This window comes from Ailuropoda melanoleuca, chromosome 4, assembly GCF_002007445.2.
Source record: "Ailuropoda melanoleuca isolate Jingjing chromosome 4, ASM200744v2, whole genome shotgun sequence".
NCBI lineage: Eukaryota > Metazoa > Chordata > Mammalia > Carnivora > Ursidae > Ailuropoda > Ailuropoda melanoleuca.
In genome coordinates, this window is record NC_048221.1 from 4,882,983 (window position 1) to 4,899,022 (window position 16,040).

The 16,040-nt window shown below is 47.9% G+C and overlaps 1 protein-coding gene across 6 annotated transcripts in view; it reads left to right on the plus strand.

Annotated features, from left to right (window-relative positions):
* ADGRE1 (adhesion G protein-coupled receptor E1) overlaps positions 1 to 16,040 on the plus strand; it is a 47,600-nt gene that overhangs the window by 2,042 nt on the left and 29,518 nt on the right. For 4 of the 6 annotated variants that reach the window (XM_034657637.1, XM_034657638.1, XM_034657641.1 and 1 more), the window contains exons 2-6: positions 7,313 to 7,459; positions 9,915 to 10,070; positions 10,187 to 10,306; positions 12,515 to 12,661; positions 14,773 to 14,922. In XM_034657637.1, coding sequence (XP_034513528.1) covers positions 7,313 to 7,459; positions 9,915 to 10,070; positions 10,187 to 10,306; positions 12,515 to 12,661; positions 14,773 to 14,922 — 720 coding nt within the window. Of the gene's footprint in view, positions 1 to 2,599; positions 2,619 to 7,312; positions 7,460 to 9,914; positions 10,071 to 10,186; positions 10,307 to 12,514; positions 12,662 to 14,772; positions 14,923 to 16,040 lie in introns of those variants that run through there. The other 2 variants (XM_034657639.1, XM_034657640.1) reach the window with 2 other exon arrangements.

The following is a 16,040-nucleotide window of genomic DNA, read 5'->3' on the forward strand; positions in this document are numbered from 1 at the left end:
CACAAAGAATTTGTAAGTGGGAATTCCAAACGCTTAACATTTCAAAAAACTGAGCACCATTGGAATTAAAAATGTACAGACACAGGGATGTTAACTTTGTGATAATTCATCAAAGGGCAGGCTTACAATATTCGTGCCTTTCTCTCTATATCATACTTAATAAAATACTATGAAAATAGCACAAACGCTTGAAACAGAGATTCCTAATCCAGAAATTTATTCCAAAGAGATGCTTGTATAATGCACAGAGATAGCTCACCATACACTCAAGGGGGTTCCTTATATTATTCTGGTAACAACTTGGAATTAAACAATGTTTGTCTGCATGAGGGGACTGGTTGGATAAAATGTTGTGTTTGTTAGAGTAACCCTAGCTACTGTAACAAACCCCAAACTGTCCATGGCTTAATTAAAAGAAATTTAATTTTTGTTTGTTTAAAAGTCCAATGCAGATATTTCTGGCCAGTGGGTGGCTTTGCTCCAAATGGTAATTTGGAGACCCAGACTCCTTCTGTCTCGTGGCTCAGCCATGCTAGGGTCTCAGAGTCTTCTGCAGACCTTGGCAGAAGGGAAAAGAAACAGTGGAGAAGGCACACCCACTTTCTAAAAACCCAGGTCTGGCAGTGAGGCATGTGGTATTTGCTCAGGTTCATAGGACCATACCTGGACGCAAGGTGAGCTGGGAAATGTAGTCCATGGTGGGTAAGCTGCCTGCTAGTGACAGTTCCATACCATGGAAAGGGGAGTGTGGAGTTTCTGCTTGGCCTTTGGCTACCGAGCCAACCCCTGGCACAGTTAATGCCCATGGGCACAGTGGAAACCACACAGCTGTTCAAAAGCATGAGTTAGGTCTGTATGGACTGACTTGGAAAGTTGCCCCAAACATAGCCTTCTCTTTACTTTTTATTATAGAAATATTTAAACATTCAAAGGTAGGGAAAACAGTACAACAAACTCCCATGTACCCGCTACCCAGCTTCCGCGTTTGACAAATTTTGCTGCTCTTGGTTTGCAAGACATATTCCCAAGTGAAAAAGCAAGTAAGAGTACAACGGAGTTGTCCAACAGAACTTTCTATAACGATGGGCATGTTCTCAAGCTACAGTAGCCATTAGTCACAAGTGGCTACTGAGCCACTGAAATAAAGCTAACAGGACCAAATAATGGGATGTTTCATTTTATTTAATTTTCATAGATTTATTTGTTTTTAAAAAGATTTTATTTATTTCTTTCAGAAAGAGAGAGAGAGAGTGCACGTGCACGAGCAGGGGGAGGGGCGAAAGGAGAGTGAGAAGCAGACTCCTCAGTCCCAGGACCTTGAGACCATGACCTGAGCTGAAGGCAGATGCTTAACCATCTGAGCCCCCCAATATTCATAGATTTAAAAGCAAACAGCCACATATGATTAGAAGCTGCTGTTTTNATGATTAGTAGCTGCTGTTTTGGAGAGCACAGTAGATTGTATATTGCGTGATCTCACTTGTGTTAAAAAATTGTGTGAATTCGTAAATTTATTCATATTTAATAATATATTTCCATGACTGAGCCTGTGAGTAGGACTAGGCTGGAGGGGATTCACTCTAAGCTTTTGACAGTGGTTGCCTCTGGGTATAAGGATGGCAGACTGAGAGATCTTCGCTTTTAATTTTATACACTTCTGCATTGTTTGAACTTTTTTTTAACAAGCAATTATTCCCTTCTTTTAAAACGTTACAAACAAAACAAAAATGCGCCAAAATAAGGATGACCATCTGCTTTCGGTCAGTTTCTGTAGGAAGCAGAGCCTGGTAGAATTCTTTTTTTTTTTTTTTAATGATTTTTTATTATATTATGTTAGTCACCATACAGTACATCCCCGGATTCCGATGTAAAGTTCGATGCTCCATTAGTTGCATATAACATCCAGTGCACCATGCAATACATGCCCTCCTTACTACCCATCACCGGTATCCCATTCCCCCACCCCCCTCCCCTCTGAAGTCCTCAGTAAACTGTAGAATTCTTGTGTGAGTCGTTTATTGAGGGAGAACTCGCAGGACACACTTGCAGGGGATTGAGGGAAGCAGGACAAGGGCGGGGGAGAAACCAGCCTCCCAGACGGTGTTTCGAGAGACTTTCGGCCACAGCCTGGTCTCACAAGAGCCCTGGAGTGTGAAGTGCCTCGCAGAGGTTCACCTGCTCAGAGGCGAGGCAGAGGCTGTCCTGTAACTCACCTGCACCTGTCTGCCAGTCTGCCTGGGGGATGGGTATGCCATCCGGTAAAGCGGATGGGGGTGGTGGGTGCCAAGAGTGGCCGCTGTCCCACCCCTCCTTACCTGGCGAGTTGCGAAGGGCTCATGAGCCGAGGCAGGAGAATCCCCAGCAGGAGACTGGGTTTTCCCCTTCACATACCCACTCCCGCTTTCGCAACTTGCTGCTGTAATGACTGGCGCTCGGGGAAATACGGAGACTGGCTGGCTCACGGCCACTTTCAAAGGGATCTGAGGGCTTCTCATTGCTCTGCTTGTGGGCTGGTGGCAGCTGCGGGGCACGTGCTCTGGGAACTGACCTCCCAGACTGAAGGCAATCAGACCTTGGACAAGCACCCTCAGCTCTCAGCTTTGTCATCTGATTAATGGGTATTGCGATCCCCCCCCCACACACACACACACTTGATGGGATAATTGTGAGGATTTGATTCCATGTGCAGTTGTTAAGAGGTGGGCTGTGGACTCACATTTCCTGGGTTCGAATCTTGGTTCCAGCGCTCACGTATTTCAGTAAATTCCCTAAAACTTCAGTTTCTACGAAAATGAGGGTCAGAGGGGTTAATCCAACTGGGCTTTGATGAGCATTGTATGAGGTAAGATACAGGCAGTGCTTCAAATGGTTCCTGGAACACAGCAGGTGCACAGCTGTGACAACGCTCCCTCTCCCCAGAGAAACCTAAGTTATCCGGTTTGTACTGGTTGGGCCAAAGCTGTAGTGAGCGGGCACAGTCAGGACAATGGGCAGGACCCCTGGATGCCCTGCCACCCTTCACCCATTCTACTTTCTCTTCTCTTGTGTTCTCGCTGGTGGTGTGACCAGGGGGAGGCCACGCCAATGCTCTTGGGCATCCGTTTCCACGTCTGTAAAACGGAGTCCTAATATGTACCTTGATGCAGGGTGACCAACTGTCCTGGCTTGCCTCTGAACGGGAGGGGGGCTCCCAGGACTCTGGACTTCCAGTGCTAACACCAGGAAAGTTCTGGGAAAACCAGGGTTACTAGGTCAACCCATGTGAAAGCGTTATTTTGGGGCTTGCAGAAAACGCATGGAAGAGGCTGGGGCTAGGGAAGCACCAATGAACCGAAGTTCTAGTTCTATCTTTAAAAGTCTTTTTGCCCCTTGGAATCTCTATGCTTGGGTCTATTAGGTGATTATGCACTAAGTTGTCTGGCTCACGACTGAGGATCATGTGTCTGTGGCGGGGGGGATTGTTGAAGCGGTTTCCTGGCTTCTTGTTCTTGCAGTGGCCACCAGAGGACACCAGGGAGCGCCCAAGTCAAGTTCTGCCTCCTCTGCCCACAGCCCTCCAGGGCTCCCACCACCCTGGGCTTAAAGCCCAAATCCTCCCGGAGGCCCCCAAGGCCCTGTCCCCTCCCTGCCCTGCCCTCTTCCCTCTCTTCCCCTTGCTCACTCTGTTCCAGCCACACACCCCTCCTTGCTGTTCCTCCAATACCCCACCCCAGTCCGGCCCCAGGGCCTTTGCATGAGCTGTGCCCTCTGCTTGGGATGCGCTTGCCCTACATACACACTTGGCTGTCTCCCTCACCTTCTTCGTGTTTCAGCTCATGCGTCATCTTCTCGGTGACTACCCTATTTTTGACATTGTATCCCTCACCCTCACCTCTCCAGGTTATCAGCTCTGTGAAGGTGGGGAATTTTGTGTGTCTTGTTCCACTGCTGAATCCACAGGGTCTAGAATAGTGCCTGACATATAGCAGGTGTTTGTATTTGTTGGAGTTATCCAGAGAAACAGAACCAATAGGATGGAGACATAGAGATGAAAAATGTATTATAAGGAATTGGTTCATACAATTACGGCGGCTGGCAAGTCCTAAGATCTTTGCGGTGACACCCAAAAGTCCTGAGACCAGAAAGAATCTGGGGAACTGAGCAAAGGTGAGCATGGCTGATGGGACAAGGTAGGAGATGAGCTGGAGAGGTTGGCAGGTGCTGAGTCACACAGGACTGGGTTGCGATTCTAGTTTGGGGTGGGTTGGAGTTGTGAGCAATTGAGCCAGAGGAAGAGGGTAATGGGAAGCTCAGATAAGAGACCGCAAGTGACAATGTGCCGGAAGTTTGCAGAGAACAATGTTGCCTCCGCAGCTGAAAGAGGAAACTGTTAATGAGAAAAGACACAACTGAGATGTCCTGCAGGGAAAAGAAATAAACAAGGCATGTTGCAGGAAGTGAAGAGCCTGGCTCTCAAGGCCCTGAGAATAATCCATCCCTTAAAGTTTTTGCAGCACATTGTAAAGTGCTTTCCCACTCTACCAACCAATGCTGGCATTACTGTTACTCCTCTTTCTTTCACACCCCACGTCTAATCCCTTTGGCAAATCCTGTTAACATCACCTTCAGAATAAACCCCGAATNTGCTTTCCCACTCTACCAACCAATGCTGGCATTACTGTTACTCCTCTTTCTTTCACACCCCACGTCTAATCCGTTGGCAAATCCTGTTAACATCGCCTTCAGAATAAACCCCGAATCTTATTTTTTTTTAAGATTTTATTTATTTATTTGACAGAGATAGAGACAGCCAGCAAGAGAGGGAACACAAGCAGGGGGAGCGGGAGAGGAAGAAGCAGGCTCCCAGCAGAGGAGCCTGACGTGGGGCTCGATCCCAGAACGCCGGGATCACGCCCTGAGCCGAAGGCAGACGCTTAACGACTGAGACACCCAGGCGCCCCTGAACCTGGAATCTTGTACCTTCCACGGCTCCCNCCCAGAACGCCGGGATCACGCCCTGAGCCGAAGGCAGATGCTTAACGACTGAGCCACCCAGGCGCCCCTGAACCCGGAATCTTGTACCTTCCACGGCTCCCGGTGGGGTTGCATCCACCATCCTCGCTTACCTGGACAGGTGGAGGTGCCGCCTGCCGGTCATCCTACCCCTCTACAGCTCATCTTCCAGCCAGGGGCCACAGGATCCTGTTAAAACCTCGGTCCTGCTGCGTTCTGCCTGTGCTCAGACACCCCGTGGCTCCCAGTGCTCTCCGTAGAAAGCCGAGGTGTGCCGGCATCTAGCAGATCTCACATGACCTGGCCAAGTCCAGGCCTCCCATTTCCCCCCCGCCCCCTCTGCTCGAACCGCACCGACCTCCTTGTACCTCCAACCAGATCTTCAGGCGTGGTCCTGCCCCTTCATGCCCTTGCTCTTTCCTCTGCCCTAGGAACCTTCATAGCTCACTCACCTCCCTCTGGTCTTCGTTCTAACGTTAGCTCCTCAGCGAGGTCTTTATTATTGAGCACCGACTGTGTACTGGGCACTGTTGTGTGCACTCAGCACATAGCAGTGAATGGCACAGACACAAATCCTTGCCTTCCAGGAGCTCAAAGTCCATCAGGGCAACAGACTTAATCAGTCACAAAGGTTTTTTTTTTGTTTGTTTGTTTTTTGTTTTTTGTTTTTTGTTTTTACAAAGAATTGTCTTAGAAATTGCCTGAACATTGATTCCATTTCCAGCCAGATCTACCTCTTCTTGGGTAACAGTAGTGAAACTCACTCACTTCAGGTTCCGACAGGCTTGGAGCTGCCGCTTACCGCCTGTGTGTCCTTGGACAAGTTACTTAACCTCACTGAGCCTCAGTTGTCCACATCTGTGTAATGGGAATTGTGTTAGCATCCTACGGCTGCTCTATCGAATTACCACAAACTTGACAGCTTCAAACATCAAAAACATTACCTTACGGGTCTGGAGGTCAGAAGTCCAAAGTGGGTCCCACTGGGCTAAAATCAAGGTGTGAGCAGGGCTGCGTTCTTTTCTGGGCATTCTACGGGATAATCTGTCTTTTTGCCTTTTCCAGTCTTTAACTGGATGGTCATGTTACTAAAAGGAAGCAGGAGAGATGGTTCTGGGGGAAGGGCTGCTGTTCTCTGCTTGGAGGTTTGCTGCTGGAACTGTAACTTGGGTCTTCCGTGCTCCAAAGGCTGAAATGTCAAGTCTCAGACTCTTGCGTCTAGAGCTCTGGTGCTCACGGTGCGGTGTGGTCCATGGGCCAGCAGCATCGGCGTCATTCAGGGGCTGGTGAGAAATGCAGCATGTCGGGCCCCTTCCTAACCTGCGAAATCAGCATCTGCTTTTCCCAGATCTGGGACCCGCATGAGGCAGAGGCTGTTGGTCTGAGGACCACACCTGGGTTAGCAAGTGTTCATGTCAGCGCATCTCACACTTTCCTGTGCACACGGCTCACCCAGGGTCTTGCTAAAATGCAGATTCTGATCCATCAGTTCTGGGGTGGGGCCTGAGATGCTGCGTTTCCATCAAACTCCCAGGCAGTGTTGACCTTCCCACTTGACAGCGCTGAGCACTTTCTCAGGGCTGATGTCACCAGTTGCCACAAACCGGGGGGCTTAAAAGAACAGAAATCTATTCTCTCACTGTTCTGGGGGCCGGAAGTCTGAAATCGAGGTGTCTGCAGGCCCATGCTTTCTCTGAAGGCTCTAACGGAGCATTTGTTCTGGGGTGGCTGGCAATCGTTGGTGTTCTTTGGGCTGTAGGCACCCCATTCCGGTCTCTGCCTCTGTCACCCACGTGGTGTTCTCCCTGCGCCCGTCTCTGTGCCTCTTCACCTCTTCTTAAAACGACGTCAATCGTATCCGATTAAGGGACCATCCTACTCCAGTAGGGTCTCATCCTCACTGAGGTCTTTTCAAAAGAACTTTTATTTATTTATTTGAGAGAGAGAGCGAGCATGAGAGAGAGAGAGAGAGCATGAGCAGGGGAGAGGCAGAGGGAGAGGGAGAAGCAGACATCCCGCTGAGCAGGGAGCCCAAAGCAGGGATCAATCCCAGGACCCTGGCATCACACCTGGAGCCGAAACCGGACACTTAACCGACTGAGCCCCCCAGGCCTCCCCTTCACTGAGGTCTTAAGTACATTTACGAAGACCCTATTTCCAAATAAGGTTGCATTCTCAGGGACCAGGGTTTAGGGCTTCAGCATATTTCTTGTGGGGGGCACAGTTCAGCCCACAACAGTCCCGTTCATGCTCTCATGTTGGCTCCCTTTGAAGCCCACCCTGGGGCTCTAACTTGACCTCTTCCCTCTGTGCTTCCCAGATGAGAATGAGTGTCTGGATACCACCACGTGCCCCGCTTATGCAACCTGCACCAACACTCTGGAGAGCTATTACTGTACTTGCAAACGGGGCTTTCTGTCCAGCAACGGACTGACGCATTTCAGGGGCCCAGGAGTGGCATGCGAAGGTAAGTACGCAGCCCCGCAAAACCCTTCGGTATGTTGTGGAAGATAGGCCGCAGCTTGCTGAGCGGTGTGTGTACTCCTTTGTAGTACTTTGTCTTTTCCCAAACATTTTACCTCCCCATCTCCCTCCCTTATCCTTCTTTTCTTTCTCTTTCTTCTCTTAAATGTTTTAAAAATTTAAATTCAATTAGCCCACATAACATCATTGTTTTCTTTCTTTTTCTATAATGACAATGATTCCTGCTTACTCCACATTCCAACAATTGAGAGCTAGCATTAGGATGAAAATAAAAGTGAAAACTGTGCTATTTGTCAATATCCAGAAATAACCACCGATTTCCTTTCAGGTAACCTCCTTTTGGTTGTCTCTCCATGCAGGAAACAAGAATTTCTTTCTTTTTTTTTTTTTAAGATTTATTTATTTATTTATTTGACAGAGAGAGCGACAGCCAGCTAGAGAGGGAACACAAGCAGGGGGAGTGGGAGAGGGAGAAGCAGGCTCATAGCAGAGGAGCCTGATGTGGGTCTCGATCCCAGAACGCCGGGATCACGCCCTGAGCTGAAGTCAGACGCTCAACCGCTGTGCCAGCCAGGCGCCCCCTCTCTATGCATTTTTTACATTAAACTGAGTTCGGGCATTATGATGATCTCCATTGCACAGATGAGGAAACTGCTTGGGGCACTGGAATGACTCATTCACAGTCGTGCGGTCGAACTGGCCTCCAAACCCACATCTTTCCGACTCTCACAGCAGTTTCTGAATCACGTCGCCCAGTTGTGAGGTGTTGGGGAAACGTATTTACCCTCTCCAAGCCTCAATGTTTCCGTCTGTTGAATGAGTGTATAAGAGTACTTACCTCAAAGGGTAGTTGGGGGAATTAAATGCAGTCGTGTGAATGCAGCGTGCTAGGTGCAGTAATAGAGGGCTGGTGATGGAAGTAATACAAACTGAAATAATCCCCAGAGTGAGTGAAGTTCTTTGTCTGCATTTCTTATATGTAGATCCCAATTCTCCCTTAGACAGTCAAAATCTGTCAAGATCTTTGACAGTCAAGATCTGGTCTCTGAATAAGACCAGGGGTCCGCAAACGTTTTATGCAAGGGACCAAAGAGTAAATATTTTGGAGGTCGCAAGCCAAATGATCTCTCTGATGACTACGTAATACTCCAGTTGTAGTAAGAGCCATAGATGATACACAAATGAATGGATGTGGCTTTGTTCCAACAAAACCTTATTTATACAAATGGGTGGTGGACTGGATTTGACCCATGTGCTGTCGTTTGCTGGGCTCTGAATAAGAGAATTCATTTCTATTGTTGTAGTAGCCAGGGTGCCCCAAATCCTTCTTTGTCTTTGGGTTACAGTTCCTGGGCTATTTGGTAAATTTCAGTAGTCCTGATGGGCCCCGGTTTCAAAATTTGGGTTGAAATCAACATTCCCCATCTAGAAAATGACGGATCCTATAGCAAGGATTTCATCCCCTTTATGCCTTTGACCGCCCCCCCCCCATGGTGCCTGACGCCTTGTGAGTAGTCAGTAGATACTTGTTGAATGAAGGAACACATTACCTTATTCTTTATGTCAACTACAGATTTAATCAGCCTTAATCGGCTGTTTCTAATGTCAAATGCAGCTGGAATGAACATTCCTGTGGTCCGATCTTGATGCCGCGGGGTAGCTCCAGATTTCTGTCTAGGAGAGATTTTCTGGGAGGAGCTGTAAGAGACTTGCCTTGAAGCTGTATTTGCATAAGTATGTAGGAGGGTTTAGGATGACTCGGCAGACCAGGGCTGAAGGAGACTTGGGCAGGACCCCCCCCATGGTACCACGACTGCACAATTTTATGGGTCCTCCAATGAGTAAATTGCTCTATGTGGCTTTGCAAATTGTTCTTTTTTACCTACTTCTGGGTAGCAGAGTACCTGTAAACTTAGTACATCAAAAGAATGGCAATCATTTATCTTGTTCATGAGTGTGTCTGTCATTTGGGTTGAGTTTGGTGAGTGTGGCTTATCTCTGTTCCCTGCAGTGTCAGCTGAGTTGGCTCAAGCGGGGGCTAGAGGGGCCACTTGAAAGAGAGCACACTCACGTGAGCTGGCGCTGGCCTTAGACTAGCTGCTCCACCAGGACTGTGAGCTGGAGGACTTGGTTCTTCTCCATGTGAGCTGCTTTCCTCAGAGCTGGTTGGGTTTCCTCACAGTATGGTGACCGAGTTCCAAGAGAACAAGGAGGGAGTGCATGGTATCTTTATGACTTAGTGTCACCACCCTCACAGCTACAGCATGCTCAGATTCAAGGGGAGGGAATATAGACCCCCACTGCTTGCTGTAAGGAATACAGATTCACGTAGAACGAAGAGGATAAGCGTGGACGACATCGTTTCTGCCATCTTTGAAAATACGACCTGCTACATAAGATGAGGCAAATTTGTAACTTCCAACTCTTTCTGTGTCCAGATATAGACGAATGTTCTCAAAACCCCCCACCATGTGGTCCCCACTCCGTCTGCAGAAACCTTCTGGGGAGGTACAAGTGCAGCTGTGTCCCTGGTTTCTCTTCTCCCACTGGAAATGACTGGGTCCTGGGAATGCCAGGTCGTTTCTCCTGCACAGGTAATGCTCTCAGGCATGGGTCTTTGGTGGACAGTGACCACTTGAGCTGGGTACATGTGCCTCTCACCTTAGACACACAATCTTTGGTCTGCTCACTCCCCTCCACTGCTCCTCAGACATCAACGAATGCCTCTCCACTGGTGTCTGCCCGGAGCATGCTGAGTGTATCAACTCCTTGGGAAGTTATAGTTGCAGCTGCCAGGTTGGATTCATCTCTCACAACTCCGTCTGCAAAGGTAGAGAGGGCCTGTTTTTCTTTATTTACCTGCTTAATTAGTTAAGAACCACCTCCCTTTAACCCTTTCTTCCCCTACCGATCTTCCTTAAAGAAAGGGGGGTAATCAGAAGGGGGAATGAAGCATGAGAGACTGTGGACTATGAGAAACAAACTGAGGGCCTCAGAGGGGAGGGGGGTGGGGGAATGGGATAGGCCGGTGGTGGGTAGTAAGGAGGGCACGTATTGCATGGTGCACTGGGTGTTGTACGCAAGTAATGAATCATGGAACTTTACATCGGAAACCAGGGATGCACTGTATGGTGACTAGCATAATATAAATAAATAAATAAATAAATAAATAAATAAATTAATTAATTAATTAAATATAATAAAAAGCATTAAAATAAAAAAAAAAGAACGACCTCACTTAGTGATCCTGTGAGGTAGGGATTATGATCTTCATTTGGGGGATAAGAAAATTAAAGCTCAGAGCATCGAAGTAACTTCCCCAAGGATACACAGCTGTTCAGGAGAAGAGTCAGGATTTGAACTCCTGCTGAGGGCCTACTATGAGTCAAGCAGTGGGTCAGGTAGTACTTGAGAGTAATGAAGGGCTCTGTCCCTAGAGTGAGATCCTCCCAGGGGATACTGGCAATGTCTGGAGACATTTCTGATTGTACAAGTGCTGGTGGGGAAGGAGGGTTGTGGGTGCTACTGTGATCTCGTGGACGAGAGGCCAGATATGATGCTAAACACCTGAAGTACATGGAACAGCTTCCCTACAACCAAAATGATCTGGTCCCAGATGCCAGTAGTTCCAAGGTAGAGACACTCTGTCCTAGGGGGAGATCAAACTCAAACTTCAGAACTTTTTCCGAAACGGTATTTGACTCAAGACCTAAGAGTTATTCTTGACCCCCCTCCCCACACCTCCATATTAAATCAGCCATCATATCTTGGGGAATTCACCTGCTAAATATGTTTTAAATCTCTCCGTTCTTCCCCAACCTTGGTTCGGGCTTCACTATTATTTTAGCAGCCCCCTCACTGAGCTTTCCCTTCTTCCAGTCTTGTTCCTCGAATCCATCCTCCAAACCATAGCCAGAATATTCTTTTTTTTTTTTTTTTTTTTTAAGATTTTATTTATTTATTTGACAGAGATAGAGACAGCCAGCGAGAGAGGGAACACAAGCAGGGGGAGTGGGAGAGGAAGAAGCAGGCTCATAACAGAGGAGCCTGATGTGGGGCTCGATCCCATAACGCCGGGATCACGCCCTGAGCCAAAGGCAGACGCTCAACCGCTGTGCCACCCAGGCGCCCCAATAGCCAGAATATTCTCACAAGATGCAAGGGCTCCATCTTCCTGAGTCTGGTGCAGTGCTACTGTTCTCCGTGCTCATTTGTAGGGAGGGTGACCCCATCAAGCAAGGCATGCAGTGATCAAGCCCTTATCACATCCCCTTGGCTTGGAGTGAGAGCTATTTGAAGTCCTCTCTGATTTTCTGATCCGTTTGTATCAGTTAGCTATTGCTGAGTAACAAATCACCCTGAAAGTTGGTGGCTAGAAACAAACACCATCTACTTGGCTTTCTATTTAGTTCATTGAAAGTTTAGGCTGGGCTCTGCTGGTCAGTTCCTTGGGTCTCTATTGGGCTTGTTTATGTGTCTGTGGTCGGCTGTGGGTCAGCTTTGCTCACCTTGGCTGGGCTGGGGGGTCATCTGGAATGATCCATCTCTCTTCTACTTTGTCTCTCATTCTTCATTAGGCTAGTCTAGTTCTTGTTCCTATGGAAGAAGCAAGGGCCCCAAAGAATGAGCAGAAACAAATAACTCTAGAAGTCTAAGTATGGAACTGGCACCACATCATTTCTGCTGCATTCTATTGGCCAGTGAAAGTCATAGGCCGGCTAGATTCAAGGGGTGGGGAAACAAGCTCCACATCTTAAAAGAGGAGTGGCAAAAAGTCACATTGCACCCCACCATCTGCACCATATGTTGTAGGAACAGGGAAGAGTAAAGGAGGGCAGCCTTTTCTATGGTCATTATGTTCTGGAGCTATTTACCACTCTCCCCTTATACATGTTGGGCCAGAATTAATTCTCATGGCCATGCCTAACTGCAAGGCAGGTGAGGAGGAAGGGGAGAACATGCACGGCAAATCTGTTTGCAGTCTCCTGTTCTCATTTCTTCATCTACTTTGACTTGGGTTTTCACTTCCACTGATCAGATGTGGATGAATGTGCCGATCCCGGAATTTGCCCAGAGCATGCGACTTGCCGCAACAGTCCTGGAAGCTACTCTTGTGTCTGCAACCCAGGATTTGAATCGAGCAGTGGAAACACAAACATCCAGGGCCCAGGAGAGACCTGTGAAGGTAGGTGGGAGAGATCTGTTGGGGAACAAGATCCAAGTCTGTTGGCAAAGACAGCAGTGGAAGGGGAGGGGTCAGGAGGAGTCTGGGCTGAGCTCAAAGCCCTCACCTGCTAAGCCAATAATCACGTATTCATTCATTCATGCACCCATCCAACAAATACTCCCTGAACACCTACTATAGGCCAGGCACTAGTCTCAGGCTGGTGGATACAGCAGTGAATAACGGAGGCAAAATTATTTGTTCTTCTGGAACTCATCTTCCAGTGTCGGGGGCGATAGAAACATAAATGCATGAATTTATATTGTGTGTCAGGAATAGTTGAAGGAGATAAAGATAAATAAGGCAGGAAAGGTGGATAGGGAGAGCTGGGGGTGGGGGTCCACATGTAACAGAGTAGTAAGGAAAGACCATGCTGAGCAGCTGATATTGAGAAAAGCTGTGAAGGATGTGAGGGAGTGAGGGAGTGGGTATCTGGGGAAGGGTGTTCCAGGTGGAGGAAACAGCAGGTACAGAGGCCTGGAGGCAGGATCCCAGCCAAGGTGTTAAGCCTTTCCACTCATGTGCTCATTGTCTTCTCAACAACCTGATGGTATCAGCGTATTTTGTACCCATTTTACAGATGAGGAAACTGAGGCTCCATTGTGGTGGAACAGCTCTCCCACAGCCAGATAGATAGGAAGTGGAGTCGGGATCCGAACTGTGCCCAGTGTGACTTCGCGCTCTGTGTTCTAACCATCACGCTATTCTGCCTCCAAATGAGGCTGCAACATCTGACAACCCAGGGCGGGGCCTCGCCTAGGGCCAGCGTTGACTTAATCCCCAAATTCCCAGACTCTGACTCAAGACAGCCTGGGAAGTTGTCCTCCAACAAGTCCAGAAGCAGATAGAGCCTGATTTTAAATCCTGGGTGTGCCTTTCACAGGCTGCGTGACTCTGCACTATCGTGAAGCCTCCGTTTCCTTATCTGAAAAACAGAAATAATGTTCGTTTGCGCTCACAGGGGCTGCTGTGAGGCATTCCTTAAGCAGGTGCATGCAGGACCTTCCTTAGCACCCATCACAAAGCAGCTCAACATGTCACCAGTTAGTTTTTTTATTTTAGTTAACAGATACTTCCCTCATACTTGCCGTTCTCCAGGCTCTTTTCTGAGCCCTTCACAGATATCACCTTATTTAATGCTCCAAAAACCCTATGGGGTGAGTGCTATCATTATCCCCATCTGACAGGTGATGGTGCCGAGACACACAGAGGCGAATTATCTTGCCCAGGCATTAGTCAGCTTGGGTCCATGAGAACAAAACACCGCAGACAGAGCGGTTTCAACAACTGAGATTTATTTTTCTCTCTCTTCTGGAGGCTGGAAGTCTGAGATCATGGTCAGAGAGGGCTCTCTTCCTGGCTTCTGGACGACTGCCTGCATTCTGCATCCTCATGGAAAGCGAGCTCTGCTGTCCCTTCCTCTTCTTTTAAGGGCACTAATCCCATCTTAAGATCTCCTCTTAACCTCATCATCTTGCAAAGGTCCCATGTCCACACACCACTGAGTGTTAGGGCTTTAACGTATGAATTTGGGGGCGGGGGACATAATTCAGTCCACAGCACCCAGTAACACACAGCCTATAGGGACAGAGCTAGACTTTGAGCCCAGACTCTCCACCCCTCCACTCAGACACTTCTCAATAATTTTTTGATAAAATAGTGATTCCTTGGAAAGGGATTGAGATTTATCAAAGAAAGAGTGAGGCAAGTGAGTTCAACGCTGAGGGAGCAGAGAATACACCTTCAAGAACCTACAGGTAATCCAATAATCTGGATCAGGAATTGCTGAGGGATTAGAAAAGAAAGATGAGCTAAGTGAGCTTAGGTGGGACCAGACTCTTGGGGTTTCATGTGTTCCAATGAGGAGTTTGGATTTTATCCCGAGCTGCAGAGAGCCTCATCTGGAGATTTGTGTGAGTCCTAGACCTGCCTCTTTGTGCTTCCTTTCAGTAGAGTTTAAGGGGGTGCAAGCAGAGCCCGGAAGACTCACTGGCTCTGGTCCAGGTGGGGCTATGCACTGCCATGGCCTCGGCGTCCTTCATCCTTTTGACTTAGACGGGTTTTCTGCCTAGATGTGGACGAATGTGCCAGGAACTCAACTCTTTGTGGCCTCAGCTCTGTCTGTATCAACATCCTGGGAAGATACAATTGCTCCTGCCTGCCTGGGTTCTTTTCACCTGCTGTTTGGACCCCTGAGAAACCGGAGGATTTCAGATGTGTAGGTAATGCTCCCAGGCGTGCTGAGCACGTACAAAGGATGTCAAATCATCCTGAAATGTAATGGCTTACAAACAATGCTTTGTGCTTGCTCCTGACTCTGTGGGTTGACCGAATGGTTTTTCCGGGGCACTAGGATGGCTGCCAGGTCCAAAATGGCCTTGCTTACATGGCTGGTAGTTGGTGCTGGTCTCTGGCTGTGAGCTCAGCTGGGTCTCTCAGTTTCCCTCATGGGCCCATCCTCATGGCTTCTTGGGCTTCCTCAGAGCATGGCAGCTGGTTTCCAGGAAGGGAAGTTGCAAGGGGAAGAAAGCAGAAACTGCAGGTTCTTATAGGACCTAGGCTTGGAAGTCCCAGAACGTTACTTCTGCCACATTCTCTTGGCCAAAGTCATGGGGTCAGCTTAGAAGCCAAGGAAGGGGAAATTAACACCCTATCTCACTGAGCGAGCAACAAATGCACACAGGAAATGGAGGCATTGATGGCGGCCATCTTTGGAGGATCTCCTCTACTGCAGAACATATCTTATGTTCTTTGACACCCCCCCCCCAGGGGAAACGCATGGTTCTTTTCATTAAAAATATTCTATTTCTTTTCACTCATTGACCTTCACCAGCTGCTGACGCTGTTAGAGGCAGAACGATAGAGAGGCAAATATGAAAGGGACCTTAGAGATAAACTGATACAGCACTCCAGGCCCCTAGGCATCTTTTCAGGACCCCATTTCAGTCAGATTATTAATGCTTTTATTTGTTTTATCTACTTGTAAGTTTCACTTTGCACGAAGGAAGTTTCCCTCAGTCAAAACAGTTTTGAAAACCACGCACCTAGTCCAGCTCTATATGCAGAATGTAAATTCCACTTGCTATTTATTTTATTATTATTATTACGTTCAATTAGCCAACAATAGTACATCATTAGTTTTTGATGTAGTGTTCAATGATTCATTGGTTGCGTATAGAGTTGCAGTGGGTGCTATTTCTTTTCTTTTCTTTTTTTTTTTTTTAAAGATTTTATTTATTTATTTGACAGAGATAGAGACAGCCAGTGAGAGAGGGAACACAAGCAGGGGGAGTGGGAGAGGAAGAAGCAGGCTCATAGCGGAAGAGCCTGATGTGGGGCT